At 42.8% G+C, this 23,367-nt stretch overlaps 1 protein-coding gene across 1 annotated transcript in view; it reads left to right on the top strand.

Moving 5' to 3' along the window:
- LOC144264399 (EF-hand calcium-binding domain-containing protein 6-like) overlaps positions 1–23,367 on the top strand; it is an 80,654-nt gene that overhangs the window by 20,905 nt on the left and 36,382 nt on the right. The window contains exon 9 of the mRNA XM_077816161.1: positions 9,856–9,966. Within this exon, the coding sequence (XP_077672287.1) occupies positions 9,856–9,966 (111 nt within the window). The remainder of the gene's footprint in view (positions 1–9,855; positions 9,967–23,367) is intronic.

Below are 23,367 nucleotides of genomic sequence, written 5' to 3'. Positions count from 1 at the left end.
CTGTCTCCTCATATTGTGCAAGGCTGTTCGCTGCTTCTTTTTTCAGGAGCAGCCTGCTCATAGTAATTGCTACCAGCTTGATCTTGTTAGGTATGGCAGCATACACGCTTGTTGGATCATGATTGGGGCCTTTAGGCATCACTGATGTGTAAATAATTCATAATAATTTTGTCCCAGCCCTGCCCATGTTCCTGGAAACCCACACCCTTTGTGGGAATGGCACACATTTGTTCTCATTGGCCGGATGTACCCACTAGCATAGTCAATTGTGCCAAGGTGAAATTCTTTCTTTCAGGCTGCCTTTGGCTGTTGGGCTGGTTTTTTGCTTGTTATATTTTCTGCCTTGTACACCTGCAAGCTTTAGTCCATATTATATAATACTCCTGCCTCTCACTAGCATAAATAAAGTCAGGTAAATTATTTAATTTTTCCAATCCTTTTCCAGAGAAAACACTTTTCACAGGACAAAATCCTTTCCCTTGCTTCTCTTTTGTGTGGCTCCTCAGCATTGCTATCTGTGAACATACCACTTGTTTCCTAATTACTTACTTATTTATCCCATAACTACAATGTATTCCTAGGTCTAATTGTTAAAACCCCACCCAAACCCTCTGCTATTGCTTCTCCAGGTTAGGGGAAATAGTCCCTGCTGCAAGCTTCAGCTAGCAAACCCGGAAATTCTTCCTGGTTTTGGAAATTGTTCCTTAAGGGAATTCTACTCTCCACAAATATTTCTCATTCCTTTTGAGAACATGTTTTCCTGCCTCCCTTTTCACCCGGGGACTATTGTGGGGTGCATTTCCACCCGTGGCACCCTTGGTGGGGGGCCAGTTCAGCTCTCAGGGCCTCAAGTGTACTCTAAATCATGCTGATTAGTAACTGCCCCCAACTGGCCTTTCTGCCCGCTGGGGATCTCAGGGGCACAGCAGTGGTCCAGCCACTCACTCTCCCTGGTTGCATCCCAGATACTCTCCCTATGCGGGGCCTGTGAAGGAGGATGACAGAGTCATTTCTGCCAGTTCTACAGCATCCAGGGTTTCCTCTGAGCGAATCCCCTTCTGGCCTATTAAGCTGGCTTTCCACTTGCTTTGTGCTGCTGGAGCAGCTCAAAAGAGATGGAATGGGGGCTCAAGATCTGGCCCTGTACTTTCAGTGACTAATGTGTGATTCCCATTAGTAAGTTTACTGCTGTCATTTTAAAATGAAACTGAACCCATTCTTATTAGAAACTGCTTTGAACTATAAAGGACTTTGTAAAGCTTCCCAGGTGCTCTTGAGAGGGTACTGCATAAGGGGTGTGTGTTTGTGTTTGCCCTTTTTTCTGTTTGTGAATTACTCACAAATTGAATGATTTAAAAAAAACTGATAGGTTCATTATTCCAAATTATTCTGTGAATGGTTTTACGTGAACACATCTGGAAGTCAGACTAGATGGCCATGAGGATCCCTTCTGGCCTTAATATTGATAACTTTTATCCTGTCAATAAGCCTGCAAACTGTTGGTTTACCAGCAGGAGAGAGGGGTGGGAGGAGGTATTGTTTCATGGTCTCTGTGTATATAATGTCTTCTGCAGTTTCCACAGTATGCATCCGATGAAGTGAGCTGTAGCTCACGAAAGCTTATGCTCAAATAAATTGGTTAGTCTCTAAGGTGCCACAGGTACTCCTTTTCTTTTTGCAAACTGTTGGTTGTGACTGTACATTAGAAGAGTACTCACTGTGTTGATTAGTCTCCTGGTATCATTCATGCTCCTTGGTTGAATGACTGAAACTTTGATAAGCCGAAGAAGGGCTTGAACAAGCCACTTTTGGTTTGCACCTTGTGAGTGAATCCATAGTTGCCAAGTAATCACAAGGTTTTTATTCTCTGCAAATGTTTGGTGAGCAAACATGTACGTGTCTGAATATCTGGAGCGGGGACTGATAGAAACATCTAGTGAAGCAAGTGTTTTAATTTGGAGTTTTCCTTTCTTGTTAAAATAAAAATCAAATGAGGAGTCCCAGGGGAGTCCCCTTCTCTCGCAAAGTTTCTAATGGTTTTTGCAGAGAACAATGAGCCTCTAGGGATTTGGGTTTGAAACTGAGACAGGGACACAACAGAAACAAATCTGATGGTCTTTTATTTAGCGTCAAAATACAATAGTCTCTGTGAGCCCCATCACCTCCCCCCTGCCCAACACTATTGTATACTAAGCTAAATGTTTATATTCCTTCCAATGGGGATACAAAGGGACTCTAAATCCTCCCATCTTCATTCCTTTCTTTTCACACTGCTTCACTGGAATGCATTTTTCATTGCTTTTGTTACTATTAATTAATAAAAATAAGATACTTGTACTGTAGTGAACGGTTCAAATGTAATTGTAATCTGATTATAGCATTTCTGTCCTGCTCTACAGCTGTTACCTGTTACAGAAGTAAGGGAGACTCTCTGAATTCAAGAACACATTCCAGCTTGTTCACTCCCTTCTATTCTGTTTAGATCCCCCAGGACTGATTTATAATCCTCCCTGAAACAGAAACAAAACAAACCTGATTCTAATTTAGGACTAGATTCTGGTTGCATCATATGGATGTGCTTGGGAGGGGGTGGGTGTACAAGGTGATTCTCACCCACCTTGCACATGCAACAATTATCTAGACTGTTGGTACTTGCAGTCACTGAGCACAAGGGATTATGTTTGTGCCACACAGTGAATGCTCTAAGTTTTATGTGTGTGCAAGTTCATTTGTTTTTTTTAAATAGATGGTAGCGTTTCTATAAATATTTTATTTTTTAAGCTTGTGTGCTATGGCTAGTCCTAAAATCAGTCCATTTTCTGAAATATCAAGCACCATAGAGCAGCTGAAAGATCTAAGCTTTGTGAAGCTATATATATATATGCGTGTGTTTGTGTAGCTGTATTGTGTTTATATATAGCCTATTTTTATATATATAGGCAATATAAGCACAATACAGCAATTGTGATAAAACAATATAATCACAATACAGCTACACTCATACCAAAAAGGGAGGACTAATGGGGGCCAGAGCTACTGCTCATCCCAGAGAGGGCGTGACTTGATCATCCTTCACACTGGCTAACAGCTGGAGGCTGACACATAGGAGAGTGCGTGCTGCCATCTTTTAAATGATGTTGTATTGCTGCTTTGGAGCCTGCTTCCCTTACCCTGATGAAAGTTTGTGTGCCTGTGTCTCATGTAAAGCAGAAAGCCTCCAGTGGCTGGTGCTTGGGCATTGTGCCTCTGTACCACCACCACCACCCCCCGCTTTCTTCCGCTGCTGCTCATATGCTGCATCTCCAGACATTCCCCTCTTGCAGCTCATCACTGACTCTCAAAGCCCCAACAGAACCCTCAGTCTCTGAACTGAGTCGTAGGCCATTCACATTAAAATTTAGGATATGTCTACCCAGCATCTGGAAGGTGTAATTCTTCGAGTGCTTGCTCATGTCCATTCCATGTTAGGTGTGTGTGCTTGCCACATACACCAGTGCCGGAAGTTTTTCCCTCCGTGGTATCCGTAGGGGACTGGTTGTGGCGCTCCCTGGAGTGGCGTGTACATGCTGTAGTATAAGGGGCACCGCTGGCTTCATTCAATGTGTCGCACAAACATTTTTGCCTGTAAAATAGTTGTATATCATTAGGTTACCCTTAGTGTTAGTTCTAGTTAGTTGGTCCCAGACGGGACTCAGCCTAAGGATGGGCATGCCCCAGTCTCCAGGCTTTAAGCCATGCGATCGTTGTAAGTGACCTATGCCCATCAGAGAGGTGTTTGAAGTGTTCTTTCCCAGGGCTGGTAAGTTCAGACCCAACTATATTGTTTCCCAAAATTATTGGGAATCTATTCTTTAGTATATCCTTAGATAACTAAGAATGTTTATAGATGGGCAAAATAACTTTGTTTCAGAACAGATGGATCTGTTGGTTATTAATAAATAACCAGCCAGTTTGTTGTTGGAAAAGTAAGCAACCATAACTACCCTATGAAACTGAAGAAAATATTTAAATCTGTTACTTAAAATAAGTCATTTAAGGAGCTGTCTTGAGATAGACCATTTAACCAATATTAAGAAGAATCTTAATTCCAATAAAATTCCACTGTTTCTCTATTTACTGTTGTTTACCTCTGTCTCCTCTGCGGGAATACATGGTCTAAGCCAGTGGTCCCCAACCTTTCTTGTGGGAATAGCATATTCCCCAGACTGTAGTGGGCGCCGGACAAAATGCCGCCGCCGAAAAGCAGCAGCGGCAAGAAGCGTCGTCACCAAAATGCCACCGAGAAATGACAACGTTTCTCGGCGGCATTTTGGCAGCGGGGTGTCCTGCAGGCGCACCGCGTTGGGGACCCCTAGTCTAAGCACTTAATGATTAACAGGAAAAACTGTTAGTCTTTTAAATTACAACAGTATTTAAACATTCCAACAAAATAATTACAAGAATTTTAAATCTAATCCTTTGGCAATGTTTTAGTTAACTACCTCTCACAAATCCATGTTGCAGTCTTGGGGAGGTTTCCTTGAGTTTTTTTCTTGAGACTTCTGTTTTCTCTTATCTTTTATCTGTCGGCTTGCTTGTAGAAATGGCCAGGATGAGTTGTGAAGTGATTGCTGTCTAAGCAGAGTAGAAGGCAGTGTGAGTGTGGGGTGCTCACCTTATTTTCATTAAATTATAGGGAATTACACCTTCTTCAGGCTTGTTTAGATTCAAATTGGTGGTTATTGTCACTCTTTCATTGGCTCCATGCCTCTGGGGTTTGCTTAGGTGACACTTTCAGCTCCTGAATATGCAGTCTGTTTAATGAATATGCAATATTTCTTCAATTGCCTTTGTTTTTCTTGTGGCAGGAAAGATCCAGAGTGTTAAAACTAACTTTTAAAAGATTTCTTTTTATTCAGTCCATTTTCTGCGATTTTTTTTAAACATCTATGAATGTTTGACAGGAACTGAAATTCTGTTTTTGAAAAGTCCAAACATTCCTGTTTACAAGAGTCTTTAATTCTCAAAACAGTCTTATAAAATTAAACAACTCTTAGAAAGTTTTAGCCTAAGTTCTTGACTCTACCTGACAATTTTAGAAACAAAGATTTTCTTGTCTTCCTGCTTTTAGGAGAGAGGGTTTGCTTGCATGACACCAGTGATTGATTAATTCCCCATTAATATAAATATTCTATATTTAAATAGCTTCTTACATTACTAATTAGTCTAGCATTGAATGACGTTGCTATAGTTGTACGTAACACATCTTACTATTCATATAACAATAATATCAGACAGTTTTATTAAATGAAGGTTTATATTTAGATACAAAATATTTGCAAATATAAATACTGAAAGAAGCTTATGCCACCTTAAGCATTTGAGATACAACAAAGGTTTTCACCTTTAAGTGGAAATATGAGTTGGAAGTAACCAGTATCTTTTGTAAGACAAAGGAAAGATTAAAGGAACTTTGCAACAACTAAACAGGTGACACAAGCCTTCAAGTATTTCAGTCTGTAAACACCACAGAAGGAGAGGAATTGGTTAATGTGGTATGTTGGGGAATAACTAAGAGCAATGGGATGAAATTAAGAATGGAAAAGTTTAGGCTATCAGGAAAAACTTCTGCAACCTAAAACATCTCGTTGGCAGGAACAAACTGATAAGTGAAGTGTAGTCGCTTCAGTCATTTAAAACTAGGCTGGATAAAGCACTATAAATGTACTATAAGGAACACTGCTTATAAGCGGAGAGAGATAGTAAATACACTAACAGGTCTTTTTCATGTTCAGATTCTTCAGGTTTGTCTAAACACAGAAGTTGCACTGGTTCAACTAAAGATGTGATATTGAACCAGAGCAGTTCTATATGGAGACCCTTACATCTGTTTAAACCTAACCTATATCAGTTTAGATCATGCCCTGCACAGCCTCTCTGCCAGCTGGAGATTGGTAGAGTCCAGTACACTCCAGCCATGCCCCCTCTCTTTGAATAGATCCTATCCGCTCTCCTGCGAGACTTGTATCACCAGACCTGCTCCTGGCTTGTGGATTTGCTGGAGCCTTGCACAGGAATGACTAAACTATATATGGTGATGAATCAGGCTCTAACTCAGGGATGATTCATTACTTTATAATTTCCCCTGGACCTCTCTGTTAACAAGTCTCTCGTATTTTTTATCAGCTTCTATCTAAATGGGCGTAGCCCTCTGGCTAACAGATACCTGTTTCTCAAGCCCTGCCCGTTGCACCTGCCTTTGAAAATATGCCCCAGAGAATTCAGTGATTCATCTGTTGTGCAGTGCTGCTGTGTGTTACTAAATGTGGCTGCATTTGAGTACTGAATGATGTGATCCCTGCGTTTACTGGGTTTGTATCCATTGGTTAAGTTTGTAAAGCATTAATGATTCTTTTGGGATGAAAGGTACAATATTGTAATTTAGCACAGTGTGGTATACGCAAAATGCCCACTTCAATAAAGGCTCTTTCCATTTCCACACCAAAAGGCATAATGGATGTAATGTAGTCACAGCATGTTCCCTGAAATCCTCGGATCAGTAATATTAAAATTCCAGAGACCTATTTAATAAGCGACACAATGTCAGAATACTATGTTGATGTAGAATCACTACACCTCTTTCGCATTTCTCGCTTTCTCCAGACCTTTCTCTTTTATATTTCCTTAATTCTCAGATGTAGTCAGTAAGGCAGGAGGATAAGGCACATTTCAGAAATCTGCATAGCCTCCTCTTCCTCCTCCAGTGTCACACGCAACACATCATACCTTCATCAGAACAAAAATCCTGGACCCATCAGTAGGCCAGATGTTCAGGACCAGCTCCTTTGCGTCCAGTCATATTTGGGAAACTTGGAGCTATTCTAAGTTGCTTGCAACAGGAGGAACTCTGGAGACTTTGATTTCACAGTTCATCTGAAGACATGGATACAGATGTTTTGTGTATGTCCCTGGTGGTTGTTTGTCCGGTCCAGAAATCTTCCAAAGATATTTTTGTTCCAACTCCAGTAGTAAGAACAGCCATACTGGGTCAGACCAATGGTCCATCTAGCCCAGTATCTTGTCTTCCAACAGTGGCCAGTGCCAGGTGCTTCAGAGGGAATGAACAGAACAGGTAATCATCAAGTCATCCACCCGTCAATATCCCCCAGTCTTTGATGCTTTACCCAGTATACACTATTCTGATCTCAATTACATCAGCCTAAATTCAGGGTAACTCTACTGGTATCAGGAGTATTATTTTGGATAGCTGGCCTGTTTCTTCAAGGCCTTTCAGACTCTCAACCTGTGTAAACTGTTGTAGCTCAATTGACGTCAGTTTTCACCATCTGAGGATCTGGCCCTATGGTTGCATCTCGTGTACCGTGGTGTCCCCACCCAATGGTTTAACAATGTGAGAGGGCCAGTCTTTCACCCCTACAGCCAGTGCTTACTTTGTGCTAGGGTTTGCCAGGGCTGAGCCCCAGCACCTCTAGGCTTGCTGCATCAGTTATGACGTTAAAAAAATTGCTTGAGCCCCAGCACATCTTTCATTATGAATTTAAGCACTGCCTACAGGCCTGGTTGTCTAGAGAGCTGGAAGGAAATCCTACTGCCACTTCCTGCTGCCAGCTCTCCTCTGATTGCTCGAGGGGATGGCATTCCAGTAGGGACACAGCAGGCTGAGAGTCTGGGCTCAGGACTGGGGGCAGCCTGTCTGGAGGTGACTATGAACTTGCACTATACTGCACTGCACATGAGGAACAACCAGAGCCAAAAGTGAAGGAGGTGCCGCTGATTGATGACTGAGGGACTGAAGTTCCAGGGGCTCTTGGATGTTTGTTTGCTGACAAAGGGGCTGGACTGATTTCTGGATGAATCTCTGCCTCCCCAAAGTTGGACGTTTCCACACCCCAAGACAAGGGATGGGAGTTTGGCACTAACTACCATAAGAGATAACCCCCACCACAGCAGTAGTTTACACTTGTGGAAAGGGAGTGCCAAGTGGGTGTAAAACATTATCATTCCTGGTTTTTAACTGACCCACAGTCAGTTTGTTCCATTGCTATTAACAAACTCCAAGTGGAGAGATTCTGATCATCATTTCTTTTGAACAGCTAATAGATGTTTTGTTGTCCTGCTGCTTAGGTGACTTCAGTAATACTATGAATTCTCCTTTGCTTTTCCCAAAGCTGTAATGCACTTATATAAAGTAGGATAAGTTCCTATATCAAGTTTATAGGAAAGTTACTGTTCTTTCTCCCCTTGTGTCTTTATGCTGCCTTGAGTGGGAGACATGCCTGCCTGCCTATCTCTGTGTCTTATCTTATGTGGTTCTTATTACTGAGGTATCTTAGTGCCCACTAAAATGATAAAAGAGACGTTGCCGATCTATTTCTTTCTCTCTCTCTCTCTTTCTCTTCCCTCCAGTTAGCGGGGACCAGACTTTGTTTATTTTGTATGTTTTGTTTTGGTTGGAGATTATCCATCTTCTTGAAGATGGTTGGTTCTCACTTTTAAATAAGTAGTGGCACAAATATACTAAGTCCCCCAGTCCTGCGGGTCAACTCTTTGGTCCCCACAGAGTCCTAGTGTGTGGGCACAGCAGCAACCAATGCTTAACTTTGATCACGTAGCCCAGTAATTTATCTCCAAAAGGCATGGCAGCATTATTTAACTACCACAGTGGATTCCCTGGAAGCTGGTTTATTGGAGCACTCTAGCCAGGTTAGGTTTAATTTGGAAAAAGACTCTGAGAGATTGCTTTGTTTTTTCTCAGATTGACAATGTATTGACATTGCCTTAGCAATACTGAGGTGTAAATGTAACTAAGTGACACTAAAGAAATGCATCCGATGAAGTGAGTTGAAGCTCATGAAAGCTTATGCTCAAATAAATTTGTTTGTCTCTAAGGTGCCACAAGTCCTCCTTTTCTTTTTACTGAAGAAAAACTAAATCTTCTGTGAGCAAATGCAAGAAACAATTGACTCTGTCCCTCTGCATGGACTTCCTGACAAATAAACCAGGTCAAATAGGCTGATTTTATACTGTGCATTTTCTCCTTGCTCCAAATGTTTGTGAGTCAGAACTCCCTAAAAATAAGCTCTGTGAAGTTTAGAACGAATGATACCTTAACAGAGAATTTTCTTGAGTTATGTAAAGTGTCAGAGGGTGATGATGAAAATCAAAACAACAAATGAATGCTATGTTTAGTGTATGCTTTCATTGCCTGTGCAAAAGGAAAGTATATCCCCCCAAAAAGTCAGCTGTGTCTTATCAGCTTTGCAAAATGATGAATGAATGCCTTGTTCATTACTATTGCTTAAGTCATTCCTATTTATGCCAGTATTTCGAGGATTATGTTTTGATTGTTCTTGAGAGATGAAAACACTTTCTTGCTGATGAATAAACACTGCCGCTTTTTAAATATTTGTGTGCAAAATGTCTTTAAAGCCATTATGAAATGCTTTCCAAAAGCATTAAGAAGCTGTTTTTCGAAAAGCCACTTTTTCTCTACGTTTTCTTTCATGCTAAACAGTCCAAATGAAAGGCCTTTCAGAGTTAACTAGTTTGAGCAATACCAGTGTTTTAGTGTAATGAATAACTTTTTATAGAGGACAATTGCAGAGAGTTCAATATGTTAGTATTTCTATTTCTGTGCCCCACCAATGCGGGATTCTGTGATAGAATTTCTTTCTTTGAGAAAGCTGAAGCGATCAAAACCCTGATTAACCTCTGATATTCACGTGGTGCTCTTGATCTTGAGGACCGAAGCAATAACAAAGAGTTAATGGCAGCCATATGCTTAGGGTATTGTGGGTACTGTTGACCCAAATGTGAACTCCGTGAGTGACTGCTGCTAACTGCTGTTTGTTTCAGGTTTGGCGTGGAGATTACTGATGAAGAGTTTGAGCTGCTACTTGACAGAATCCCCCTTGATGAAGATGGAAATGTCAGATACCCCCAGTTCATGGCCATGTTTGATTCTCGGTACTCAGCTTATACATTTTATTTCTCGTTTGTTAATAGATTATTTTTTTTTGTTTAATCTAAGAGGCTTACCTAACATTGCTAAACAGGCTTAGATTTCTTAAATGTGCTCCTTTATTTCATTCATTTGTATTTCATATATATAATACGCTGATAACACTTAAGATTAGGTGATACTATCATCACATTTTATTTATAACTTAATTGCTCTTTAAATGCTTATTAATTAGTTGTTCTATTATGAAGAATACGCCATTGAGGTAAATAGTTGCATGTGATCTATCTAGTGCTAAGGAATATGATAGACTTGTAAGTACAAATTAATGATTTCTAAAAACAGTCATAGATGCTTTTAATACCTGGGTAAGAACATGTTTCATTTGCAGATTCTATGTATAGTTTGGAATGCTTTTGAGCGGGGTAGTTGCTTTATGGAGATTTTTTCCTATTCAACCTCATAAGGCCCAGATATGGATCAAGTTTAGGTTAAAAATGACGTTTGAGACATTTGGTGATATTTTATTGCTGAAAATTAGGGCCTGATCCTGAAAACAATTAATCATGGTTGTGTGAGTAGCACTGTAGAAGTTAATGGGATTACTCAAGCAAGTGAGGACTACTTGTTAGAGTAAAGTTTTGAAGGAACTAGTCTTTAAATTGGAATAGAAAATGACCACAACTTGACTCTAAGAATGGGAAAAGCAAGACTTATTTTCAATAAATTGCTTAAAAGGTTAAGATCCAATCCTGCAGTCCTTTTGTACAACAAAATCCTAAATTTTGGATGTGCAAAGTCCGCAGGATTGAGACCCTATACTGGCTCAATTACTAAAGGTGCCTTTTATATTCAGACAATAAATATGTATTTCCCATATCTTTGTTTTGAAAAGTTGTGTATGTGATGGTAAACTTATAAATGACAACCTCACTTGTACATATTCCATTTTGGGCATGCACATACTTGTGCTCACATTTCACAAAAATATACATGCATTTTTACACTTGTTTGTGCCATTTAAATAATCTGAAATGTGCACGTGTGCCATTATTAGAATTTGTACCCACAATATCCACTGAAGCCATGGGATTTGGAGGTGCAAATTCTAACACTTGCATGCACATGTGTATGTTAGAGCTATTTAAAAGCAATGTCCTATTATTCAAGTTTTAGCAGGTGTTTACACCTGCATATACAAGTGCAAATAAGGATACACCCAGTTTTGTGAGCATACACATGAAGGCCATGTCTAAGGTTTTAGAGAGAATTTACCTTGCATTGTATTGAAATCATATGTTTTACTATAAAATGCAATTTATACACTGCAATCTTGGCCAATTTTCACATCTTTTATCCCACCTCCTCCTGCCTACACCAGAGACACTACAGCAGCACAGCTATGGTGCTGCAGCTGTGCCACTGTAGAGCCATAGTATAGACACTTGCTGCAGAGACGGAAGGGGTTTTTCTGTTGCTGTAGTTAATCCAACCCCTTAAGAGGCGGTAGTGTGGTCGACAGAAAAATTCTTTAACATATTGTTTACTCCTGTTGCCGAGACTTCCTCTCCAGTTCCCAGTCATATATATATCCTTCAGTCTAGTGTCAGTTCATGCCATTCCATTGAATCTTTTCCCACCAAAGTAATTAATGGCCACTTCTTAATGACGTCTAGAGGCCTCTTCTCCATTTTTAATCCTCCTTGTTATCTTTGAGGTCTTTCATACAGTGATCCAACACTTTCCCCTCAAGTCTTCTTTCCAGACTTCTGGAACTCTTGCCTCTCCTGGTTCTCCTCTTTTAATTTATTTATTTTACTGCTCTATTAGCATTGCCTTCTCACCTTCCTCCCTTCCCTTTTGGTAGCTGTTCTCTAGAGCAGTACTTCTCAAGCTATCTGATGTGGGGGACCGGCAATTTTTTTTCCCAATGTGCGCGCAGACTGGCAGCCGATGGCTCGCAGACCGGCACCGATCCGCGGACCACCACTTTGAGTAGCACTGATTTAGTGGTCTTTCTTTGGTACTTTCTCTTCTTTCACCCCTAGTGTGAACTGATGTACTACTCTTGTTTTAGTTTCCACTTATATGTTCATGACTCTCAAATCTATATCTTTACCCAGATTTCTCCTGCTCCATCTATGCTTCTATCACCTATTTTTGGAATTTCCTTAGGGGAATTAAATATGTCTAAAAAGAGACTTTATCTCTTTCCCCCTATTTCTCTGTCTCTGTTAACAATGGGATGATTTAATTGGGGATTGGTCCTGCTTTGAGCAGGGGGTTGGACTAGATGACCTCCTGAGGTCCCTTCCAACCCTGATATTCTATGATTCTATGAATACCACTCTCTCTCTCTAGCCACTTAAGCCTACAACCTAGGGTAATCTTTGACTCTTAACTTTCCTTCACTCCTCACAAGAGCTGTCCAAATAATTGATTTTTGTTGTTTGTTTGTTTTCCTGGCCCTACCAAAAATTTAGAAATTAAATAAGCTGATTTTTAAATTTTTTTGGTTATTTGAAAAGTAAAAAAAAACATTCATTTCAGGTCAAGTGAAACATTATGTTCGACCTGAAAAGGAACATTTAGGTTTGATATTTTTAATAAAATTGAAATTACTTTCAAAATAAAAAAATGGCTTCAGTTTGAAAAATCAAAACTTTAAGTTTAAAAATGTCTAAATGAAATGTCTTGATTCATTTCATTTTCAGTATTCCTTTTGCCACCCAAAACAGTGAATTCAATATGAATTCTCAAAATGTTTTGACACAGATTTTCAGAACGATGTGAATCTGAATTTTTTGGCCAAAAGACAAAACAAAACAAAAACGTTTGGTCTGAAAAATTTCACCCAGCTCTGATCCTCACATCCTGTTTCTCTCACCAAATCCTGTTTCCTCTGTCCGTCATCTTCAGAATCAAGGGATGACTTCATACCTGTCAATCTCAGTAGCGTTTTAACTTAACCTATAGCAAGTTTTGCCAGCTTGTAACAACCTCAGCTTTGTTCATCATGCTGATGAGGCCTAAAATGGCAATAACCCATCCCAAACAGATGTGACAAATGTTTAACTATTTACATATGTACAATGTCTGTCATGATAGTTTCACATCACCAACCTAAAATAATTTTATTCATACCCAAATACCTTTGGGACTTTTCTGTTGCTGGGTTTACATTCAGTTACCAATCAGGCCCTGAGGAGCATCTGTTGTTTCTGTAGAATTTGCTCACAGAGGCAGACCCTGCCCATTTTATTTGAGTGGTGGATTCATCTCTGTAACAACTTTTCCAGTCTCAACTTCCATTGCTATGTGCTCAGATTCAGTGGGCAGCCAAGCTGAAATTCTCTTCCCCTTATGCCACCTTAGATGGTCCTTATGGACAACCTTGGGTTTAGTCCTGGGACTCAATTGTATCTTGTACACCACTTCATTTATTTGGGTCAGTACTGTGTAGGGTTCCTCCCAAGGTTTATCCAGTTTAGGGTTCCTACCCTTGTTTCTTCTAGGATCGTGGAATCAGACTAGGTCCCCCCCCTTTTAAAAGTTTCCCCATATGGCCTTATATCCTACAGCCTGTTCATTTTTCAGGAGCAGATTCTTAGGTTGCAGCCCCAAGCTTCTTTAACCAACAGACTCAAAAATTCTTTTTCCAAAGTCACTGTGGTGGGCTTAACGCCTATCACCTGCAAGGCATCTGGGTGGGTAATTAACTAATTGTCTTCTGGCCAGAGGAGGTGGAGCTAGGCCTTATAAGTAGACTGAGGGAGCTCAGTTGGATTGAGACTGCAGAGGAGCAGGTCGCTCTAGTGGGGAGAGATGCCCTGGCTAAGATAGGGTTTAACAGTCAGGAAACAATGGAAGAATACTACTACAAGAGCAGGCTAGGCTCCTATAGGGGAAGCCCTTAGGTAGGGTCAACCAGAGAACTACATTATAGCCTGAGAGGGGCAGAAGGGGTAGTTTGAAGATTTGGACTTTCATTTGGACTGTTACATGTTATCCTGGAAGGGGTTTAGACTTTCATGTGACTTGGCTGGAGAGCCAAGCCACAGAACACCCAGAGAGAAGGTGAAGGCTGGGAAAGACCATTGCAAGCCAAGGGAGCGCCCCATCGGGGACACCAGAGACAAGGATTCCATGCAACACTGTGACCAGAGACAAGGGGGCACCCACGAGGTAAAGATAGGCTAATACATATGCTACCAGAATTGGGATTTGAGACCACCTTCTGAAGAAGGAGGAACATACCAACTACCTTAAAGGTAGGTTCAGAGGGTCTGACTCACTTTTTGGGGGAAGATGGAGGACTTGTTCCATATGCTGGCAGCCAAACAGGGGCAGATGTACGTTCTGTTACACCCACTACAAGGGCAGCAACAACAGTAAGAGATTCAATAGGAACATCTCCTGCAGTGCCTAGAGAAGTTGGCCCCAGGAACCCATATAGTTTCAGGATAAGAGGATTCTGGCAGACCGGTACCAGACCTGGCAAAATTGGGCCCAGGTGACGACCCTGAGGCATTTTGCATACCTTCAAGAGGTTAGAGACTGCAGCAAGGTGGACCAAATCCTCCTTGGCAGCTCGAATAGACCTGTTCCTCTTGGGAGAAGCTCAGGCAGCCTACCAAGCTTTGTCCAATGAGCAGGCACAGTCCTACAAAATTGTAAAAGAGGCCATTCTGGGCTGACCCCAGAAGCATACTGCCACCGGTTAGGACAGATCTTTTCCCAGAGGTGGTGTGTCCCATAGCAGCAGCACTAAGTTTATGAGACCTGGTAACATGATGGTTGCAGCCTGACACAAACTCTTTAGACAAGGTGGTGAACCTTATAATCCTAGAACAATTCCTAAGGGTCTTGCCTACCAGAGCCCAAAGTTTGGGTCCAAATGTTTCTGCCAACTTCTAGTGATGAAACAGAGGGAGGGTATAGGCCTTTATGGAAGCTGATGGAGCTGAACCACCTGAAAGAGGGATTGGATCAAAGGAACCACTCCGAGGGAAGCAAAGCAACAGAGAAGTCTGACACAGCAGTGGAAAAGGGGACACACCGAGAGATAAATTATTAGATAATTCCACAACTAAGGAAGCAAAGGAGGTAGTGCCATCTCAGTTGCCACTGGGTACCTGGGACAGGCACCTGGGAATTGGTCAGGAGAACCCAGCTGTGTGTTTCTGGCCTGGCCAACTGGGTCATATAAGCATGGAGTGCAGCTATTTGGACTGCTGCTTCAATCAAGTGTGTGGCTTGGGATATTCCCTTGGTAGGGGTGCACTCCAGCCTACCAGATAACTGCTAAAGTAGTTGGATGGGAAATAAGAGGACTAATTGACTCTGAGTGCAGGCAAATGTTAGTTCAAGGGAGGAGCCTCTCAATGGTGAGAAGAGATCAGCATTTGCTGGTGCACATTTCGTGTGTACATGGAGAGACACGGGTCTACTCAACAGCGAAGATAGAAATAGAACAAAAAGGATGGATGAGCAAACTGAGGGCTGGTGTGGTGAGAGACCTCCTCTGGCCCATAACTGTAGGCAGTGACTGGCCTAATTTCCCAGCTCCATTACGAGAAAAGGTAAAGCCTGATCTAGCAGGCCATAAGACAGCCCTCACCGGGACATGGTGTTTGGCTGGGTGGCCCAACGGTGAGGAGGAGTGAGGAGTTGACGGGCCAGATGGAACTGGTTGAGAGAGCTGAACAGAAGATGTCAAGTCAAGATGTCAAGTTACAAGCCCTGGAGACACAGTTACACAAGGCAAACGGATGGGAGCTGGAGGAAGTGAAAGCCTTACAACAGAAAACAGAAGAGGAAGCAAAACAAGAGCAAGAGTTGGTTTGGATAAGGCTAGATCTGGCATATGAAAAGAATTGTCAGCAGTAGCTCAAACTGGCACTAGCCATGTGAACCATGAAACCTTCTGATAATGGGACTTCCTGACAGTGGGGAACTAAGTCCCAATGTAAACAAAAGGTCTTTTGCCCCTCCTGGGCTCAGCTCCCAGTTCTTCTTGGGCTTGTGAGGAACTCAGCTGCCTCCAGGGTTGGCTGGGCCCAATAAACTCACAGTAAGTGACTGTGCTCCCTGATTGATCAGAAGAGCCAACAGATCATCATTTGAGCCTTGTACCAACAGAGCACAGCGGCTGCTCAATGCATTCCACGCCCACAGCTGTACCAGACCTGCTACCTGCCCAGCCCTTGCTTGAACCCTTGCCTGCTCTGCTCAAACCCTAGTCCCTGTCTGCCTCTGAACTCCTGATCCCTAACTCCTGGCTCCCACTCTTGGCTTGTCTCCTGACCACAGCTCTGGCTTTACCCTTTGGCTCTGTTCTGACTCCTGGCTCTGACCCTTGGCTTATCTCTTGACCAGGCCTCGAGTTCTGTCCTCTCATTCTACTCTGACCACTAAGCCAGACTCCTGCTCCAACCACTTGGTTGCTCTGCCAACACCTTGGTATGTGACAGTTTGAGCAGCCCATTAGGAGATAAGAAGGGACTTTGCCCCACGCAGGGAGTTCCCCTCCAGAAAGGCCCCACCTTCTCAGACTTCTCAATGGACTTTTATTGTTGCATTACTGTGCTCTCAAGGGCACTCAGTTATCCTGACCATAGTGGACCTCCTGACCAAGATGGTCCATTTTATTCCCTGGCTAACTGTTCCATCTGCTTGTGAAACCACACACGCCTTCCTGGAGCACTGAATCAGCACATGCATCATTTCAGATCAAAGTCCCCAGTTCATTTCTCAGTTCTGGTAAGAATTTTTCTCCCCTCACCTCAAAAGCCTACTATCTGCAGACAGTTGGCCACGCTTAAAGTTCCTGGAGCAGTACCTTTACTGTTGCCTGAATTTCCATCAGGTTGATTGAAACATTTAGCTGAGTTTGTGTACAACAACTCAAGCCACACTTCAGCTGAATGGACTTCATTCTTTGCAAACTTTGGTTTTCACCCCAGTTCCATCTTGAGCTGCGCAAAGCTTCAGCCATGCGGGGCGGGCCATGGAACTGGTACGGCACATCCAGCAAACACATCAGGAGCTCAAAGAGCACTTACTGGCCACTAAAGAAACACAGATAGAAAGCAACAACCCCCCTAGCCTTCCTTATATTTGGGGATAAGGTTTGCCTTTCGACTCAAAACCTGAAAACAGACAATATGTGATACAAGCTTGACCATCAATATCTGGGTCCTTTTTGAATCACTGAACAAATAAACCCAGCGGCCTACAAGCTTCAACTCCCAGAATCACTCAAGATTCAACCCATCTTTTGTGTGTCTCTCTCATCAAATCATTCATTGACAACCCTTTTCTCAACTGGGTAGATTCCCCTTTACCCCCAGTAATTGTTCATGGGCAGGGGGGAACCATCAGGTCCTCAACTCCTGATGCATTGGGGGAAGCTCCAGTTTCTAATAGACTAGAAGGAGTACAGGCCAGAAGAGAACCAGAAAGAAATGTTCACCCTTCTGATTTCCTGTAGGAATTTCACCAAAGGTGCCATGACAACCCAGGGTTGAAGGGCCCTAGGAGGATCCCTCAATGGTCTTGGTTGCCTCATAACCCAGTGAGCTCAGCTGGGCCCAATAAACCCATGCTAAGTGACTATGCTCCCTGACCAGTCAGAAGAAACAACATTTAAGCCCTGTATCAATAGCACCACAATGGCTGTTCAATGCATTTCATGCCCACAGCTGCATCAGACCTGCTTCCTGTCCAGCTCTAGTCCCTGCCTGCCTCTGAACTCATGGTTCCTAACTCCTGGTTCTGACCCCTGGCTTGTCTCCAAACCACGATTCCAGGGGCCCACAATTAGCTCTATTCCTGTGGCTCAGTTCTCCAGTCTACTGCTGGGCCTTCTCTGCAGGAGCATCCAGCCTCCTCTGCAGTCTTTTCCCCCACTGAGCTCCCTCTGTCTACTTATAAGGCACAGATGCTTAATAGATCATCACCTCACTTTGTCCCCTCTGTTGAGAGGGGGGCTAAGCTATCAATCAATTACCTGACATCTGTGGAGTGTGTCTCTAACTGGGGGGTTCTCCCTTCTCCAGAAGGTGATGGGGAAACACCATCACAGAAAATTTCCAAGTGTTACAGAGCAAGGCTCAATTCTTTGCTTCTAATGTGGGACATCAATAGATTATGCCCCTAACTGGGATTTGACTATCTTGATTTCAGTGTTGCTGAGATTTGTGATGTTTCTCAGGTCCAGGAGAGTCGTAGTCCTGGGAGTTTTGTGGTAATGAGCTGAAGAAGAGGACAGAGGATGAAGGCACTTGTAGGCTTTGGGTGTGGTCAGACCCTGGTCAAGTGGGATCTTATCTCCACTGAGTCCTTGCAGGCTTACCATCCTGTTCATATTTTGGACTTAATTAGTTGCTGGACTTGCTTTCAGCCACTGAGAGTGGGGTAGACTGGGTTTGGTTGGGAGTTGTGGAAAAGCTACCATAGCGTGGGATTGGAAACACTTCTGAGCCCTTCTGGAGAGACAGCTTGGCAAATTGTGTCTAGGAGAGCAAGGGAAGCTGGAGGAGGAACGCTGAGGATGCTTGGGAGCTCTTCCCCATGGGCCACTCTGACTTCCCTGAGACTTCTTCCATGTTCCTTAAGTCTACATGAGATAAAAGTGGAGAAAGTTTGACCTATCTTAAACGGAACCCAGAGGAGGAAAGTCAGTCTCTCCTAGCCCAGACAGGCTCTCTGAGCCACAGGAGGTGAGAGCAATTTGAATCAGTCATCCTCTAGGTCCAAGAAATCGAGTCCTTCTGACAAATTCTGTGCTTGAGAAGCAGGGAATTTGTATGGCATGGTTGTGGGTCAGTGAAGATGAGGTGCACTAGGAAGCATATTGGCAGTCGTAAACAGGGTCAGAGCTCAGAGATAGTTACTTAGTTTCCCCATTCTGAGTTACAGAATGAAATTTTGTAACAAGATCATCTGCAGTTGGCAGGGAAACTCTGGGTCCAGGTGTTGGTGCCTAAACCACCACAGAGGCTACTTCCAGGCTTACCTATGCCATACTGTCAGCTGGACACCTTGGAAGGGAAATGGCCCTTGAAAGGCTGCTTCTGCAGTTTTACTGGCCTGGCATTGACCAAGAAACCACCATCTTCTGTTGCCGCTTGAAGGTAACCCCATGCACCTAACCACAGTAGCCCTTGAAAAGATTGGGATGGATATACTAGGGCCAGTAAAGAAGATTATTATATTTTAGTAATAAGAGATTATGATATACAATATCCCAAAGCCATCCTGCTACAAGCCACCACAGCAAGAACATAGCTAGAGAATTAATTCAGATATTTTAACCAGTGAGGTTGCCCTCTGAGTCTTACAGCCCAGGATCCTAAATTTACATGACACTTATTCTGACAGTTTTTGTACCTTCTCAAAATCAAGCCTGTGCAAACCGCAGTCTGCCATACCCACCTATTTGATATTCCAGAAGGGTGGGCAGAGCCTGCCAGGAACTCAAAGCCCCTCCCCTCAGCCGAGGGGGAGAGGTGTTCCAGGACTGGGAATCAAGTGATTCTGTGGGACAAGAGAAAAAGAGGAAAAAACAGAAATGGAAGTGAGGGTCAGAGGTGTAAAACCAGGGTACCAGATGGGGACACTGAGCAAGAGAGCCCCAGACAATGCCCACTGCTCTGCGTAGAAGTCCAAGGAGTCAGTAGATGCCACACAAACTCTGGCTGGATATGTAAAATGACCCAGGAATGGATGTGCCACCTCCAGGCTGATGAGCTGGTGGAATGTTTTAACAGAACCCTTAAAACCATGTTAGGAAGAATGAAGAGTTCGAGGTTAAAGACTGGGACAAGATTTTGCCCTATATACTCTGAACAGTGAAGGAAGTTCCCCCAAGCCTCCACTGGCTTTCCCCGCTGTGTTATTAGACAGAAGGTAATCTTAAAAGTACTACCCTGATCCAGATGCCTGGAAGCTTCCTGGACCCATGCTACGAGTGTGCTACAATAATAAAGAATGGACATATCTGAAGTTCTCCAAAAAAGTCAAAGCCTTAGGGGTGGAAAAATCCTTTGAACAAAATTCATTTGGATCTTGCAGCTGTCAGTGGCTTGTGCCACTAATGGATTTACTCAAAAAAACCAGTCTCGAAGCAGATCCACTGGTCCTAGCAGTCATCTGTACAAGTTGGGTCCTGTGCAGCCTAGACATCAATAGAGTATTTAGTTCACAAACAGATGCCTCCAGGAGTGTGCTTGTGGCCGTCCCCTTGCAGTCATACCAGCGCCAAGAACACCAAATCCTCTACCTCAGTAGGAGACTTTTACCTCAGAAAAGCAAATAATCTGCTATGAAATAATAATGCCTGGTGATCCCCTGGCCAGAGGGGAATTCCACAGTTATCCCCTGGGGTCTTCTTTCATCCTAGTCACAGATCATGTACCCACTGTAACTCATTGGATCCCTCTCTTCTGTGGCTTTGTGTAGAAGGTCTTTGTAGGGATTTAGATGCAGGGCCAGGGTGCAGGAGGGTGGATAGCAGGGGACTTGCTGCTCTCTAGATCACCATCCTTTACTAGTGGCACAGATATCTACGCTGATATCCTAGCAAGAGTTAATGCTGCTTGAAACAGTATTAACTCCCTCTGGGTGCCTTCTGCAGCTGCTATTTAGCATGCACAAGGGGAGCCTGCCAGTGTGCAGCAGCCATGGTGCAGTGTAGAGGGACAGCTATCCTCGTTGACACTTCTGCCTTTAATCATCTGGTGGGTCCCTTCCCCACAGATCTATGGCACCTCGCTTTTTCTGGATTCTTCCCTCTTGAACGGATAGTTAAAGGAAACTCCATTAGGAGAACCTTAGAGAGCTTTCCTATTCTGGATGTGTATACGTTGCATAGTAAGCATGGACTCTGACTCAGGTTTAAGTCTAAGCCCCCCTTCTGTCCACACACAAATCAGTCTGACTTGGGCCAGAAAGCCCTTTGGATTCAGATGAGCAGACCCAGTTGGGAGGGTGGTTCCAAGCCTGAGTTCCCCTCTAAGTCGGGTCCAAGCCCTGTCATTTTGCAGTGTGGACACAGGTCAAACTGCAGACCTGAGTCAGAAGGTCTGCGTAGTGTAGCATGGACATATTAGCATACTTGTGAGACGTGGGTCCAGCAATTGTAAACCTACTTTTACAGTGCAGTATGGGCGCTGAAGTGCGGGCTTGGAAACAAACTGAGTCCACAAACACAGGTCCTACAGACACAGGTTTACATAGACATAGCAGAGACATACTCTCTGTGGCTCTTTCCTGCAGGTTTCTCCTCAGCAAGGGGTGATCTGGCTCTTCATTTGTTACCTGCTTATATTAAAGTAACTTCTGTGTTTAAAAAAAGCTGACATTAGGGGGTTAGACTAGATGACCCTTGAAGTCCCTAAATCTAACCCTATTTTTCAATAGTTCTATGAAACTGATTTTTTTGTACAACTAACATTTTCACTGGGAATTCAATTTACTACAAATTAAATATATGACGTTGCATTAGAATTTCAATTTTTATTTCCAAAAGAACATTTTTTTTCTCATGAATTTTAGAGTCCTCACTGTGAAAGGCAGTTAGCTAAAATGATCATAAATAAAATTGCCTTTCATCGTGGTGACTCTATCTTTACACAGTGTGTAAGACCAGGCAAATTATTTAGAGTTGGATTTTCAAAGGTGCTCAGCACTGGCCTAACCCTGCTGTCATTGCAGTCAGTAGTAAAACTCCCATTCACTTCAGTGGACACAGTTAGGCCATAAGTGCTTTTAAAATTTTCACCCTCAATCATTTGCCTTGTCAAATTTATTTCTACACACACTGTATAAAGAGAGACTACAGTACAATCTTCCTTAAAATGTTGATGAAATAGTTCCTGCTGCGCTGCTTATTAGGGGACAGTCGCCACTCTGAAAAGCAGTGAGCTGGAATGACTATATAGACTGATTAATTTGTCACACAAATGAGTTATTTTAAAGGGTGGATATGCAGTGGTGGTGTCACCATACTGGTCTCAGAATGGTAGAGGGACAAGGTGGGTGAGGTAACATCTTATATTGGACAAACTTGTGTTGGTGAAAGAGACAAGCTTTTGAGCTACAGCGCTCTTCTTCAGGTCTGGGAAACGTACTCGGTGTCACAGCTAAATACAAGATGGAACAGATTGTTTAGCATAAGTAGTTACATATTTCAAGGAACCATTCAAGGTGACACCCCATTCAGTCACGGGGGAAAAGGAAGGACACACCAACTCAAAGTGGCAACAGACCCCGCCAGAACAATAGATGCAAATCCTGCAGACATATCAGTGCTACAATGATCAACACCTCCCACAACACACCTTTCAAGATCCGCGGGTCCTACGCATGCCTATCACATCATCCAGTGCACTAAATGCCCCAATAACAACTATGTGGGCGAAACCAGACAATCACTACACTCTTGAATGAACTCACACAGGAAAATGATAAAAGACAAAAACACCACATCACCTGTGGGTGAACAGTTTTCACAAAGCAGTCACTCTATATCTTACTTATTAGTCCTCATTTTCAAAGGAAATTGGCACAACACTTTCAAAAGACGAGCCTGGAAGCTTAAATTCATAACTTTGCTAGACACTAAAAATCATGGACTGAATAGAGACAGGTTTCAGAGTAGCGGCCATGTTAGTCTGTATTCGCAAAAAGAAAAGGAGTACTTGTGGCACCTTAGAGCCTAACAAATTTATTTGAGCGTAAGCTTTCATGAACTACAGCTCTGATGCATCCGATGAAGTGAGCTGTAGCTCACGAAAGCTTATGCTCAGATAAATTTGTTAGTCTCTAAGGTGCCACAAGTACTCCTTTTCTTTTTGTGAATAGAGACACTGGATTTATGGCTTATTATAACAATCTGTGACCCACTAACAATGCCCCCTATGACTAAAGCGATGTTAATGGGTCATTTCACCTTGAATGGTCCTTGAAGTATGTGTTGACAACTTATGCTAAACAATCTGTTCCACCTTGTATTTATCTGTAACACTGAGTATATTTCCCAGACCTGAAGAAGAGTGCTGTGTAAGCTCAAAAGCTTGTCTTTTTCACCAGCAGAAGTTGATCCAATAAAAGATATTACCTCACCCACTGGTCCCTCTACAAGATGGTTATGTCATTATTATTTATATATTTGTATTGAAATTGCACCAATCAGGATTGGGGCCCCATTGTGTTAAGCACTATAGACACAGATAACCTAAGAATAGCCCCTATCCCAAAGAATTTACAATCTAGCTAAATCCTTGTAGTATCCAACCAGCAACTAAGGGCCACATTAGAAATCTGAGACCTGCTGTGACAACAGACAGGAATGACCAGGACAATGGAGAAATTTCAGCTTTCTCAGCACTGTCTGAGAAGGG

The sequence above is a fragment of the Eretmochelys imbricata genome, chromosome 4 (assembly GCF_965152235.1).
Source record: "Eretmochelys imbricata isolate rEreImb1 chromosome 4, rEreImb1.hap1, whole genome shotgun sequence".
NCBI lineage: Eukaryota > Metazoa > Chordata > Testudines > Cheloniidae > Eretmochelys > Eretmochelys imbricata.
Note: the sequence above shows the minus strand (reverse complement) of the source record. Positions and strands in the feature narration are given on the sequence as shown.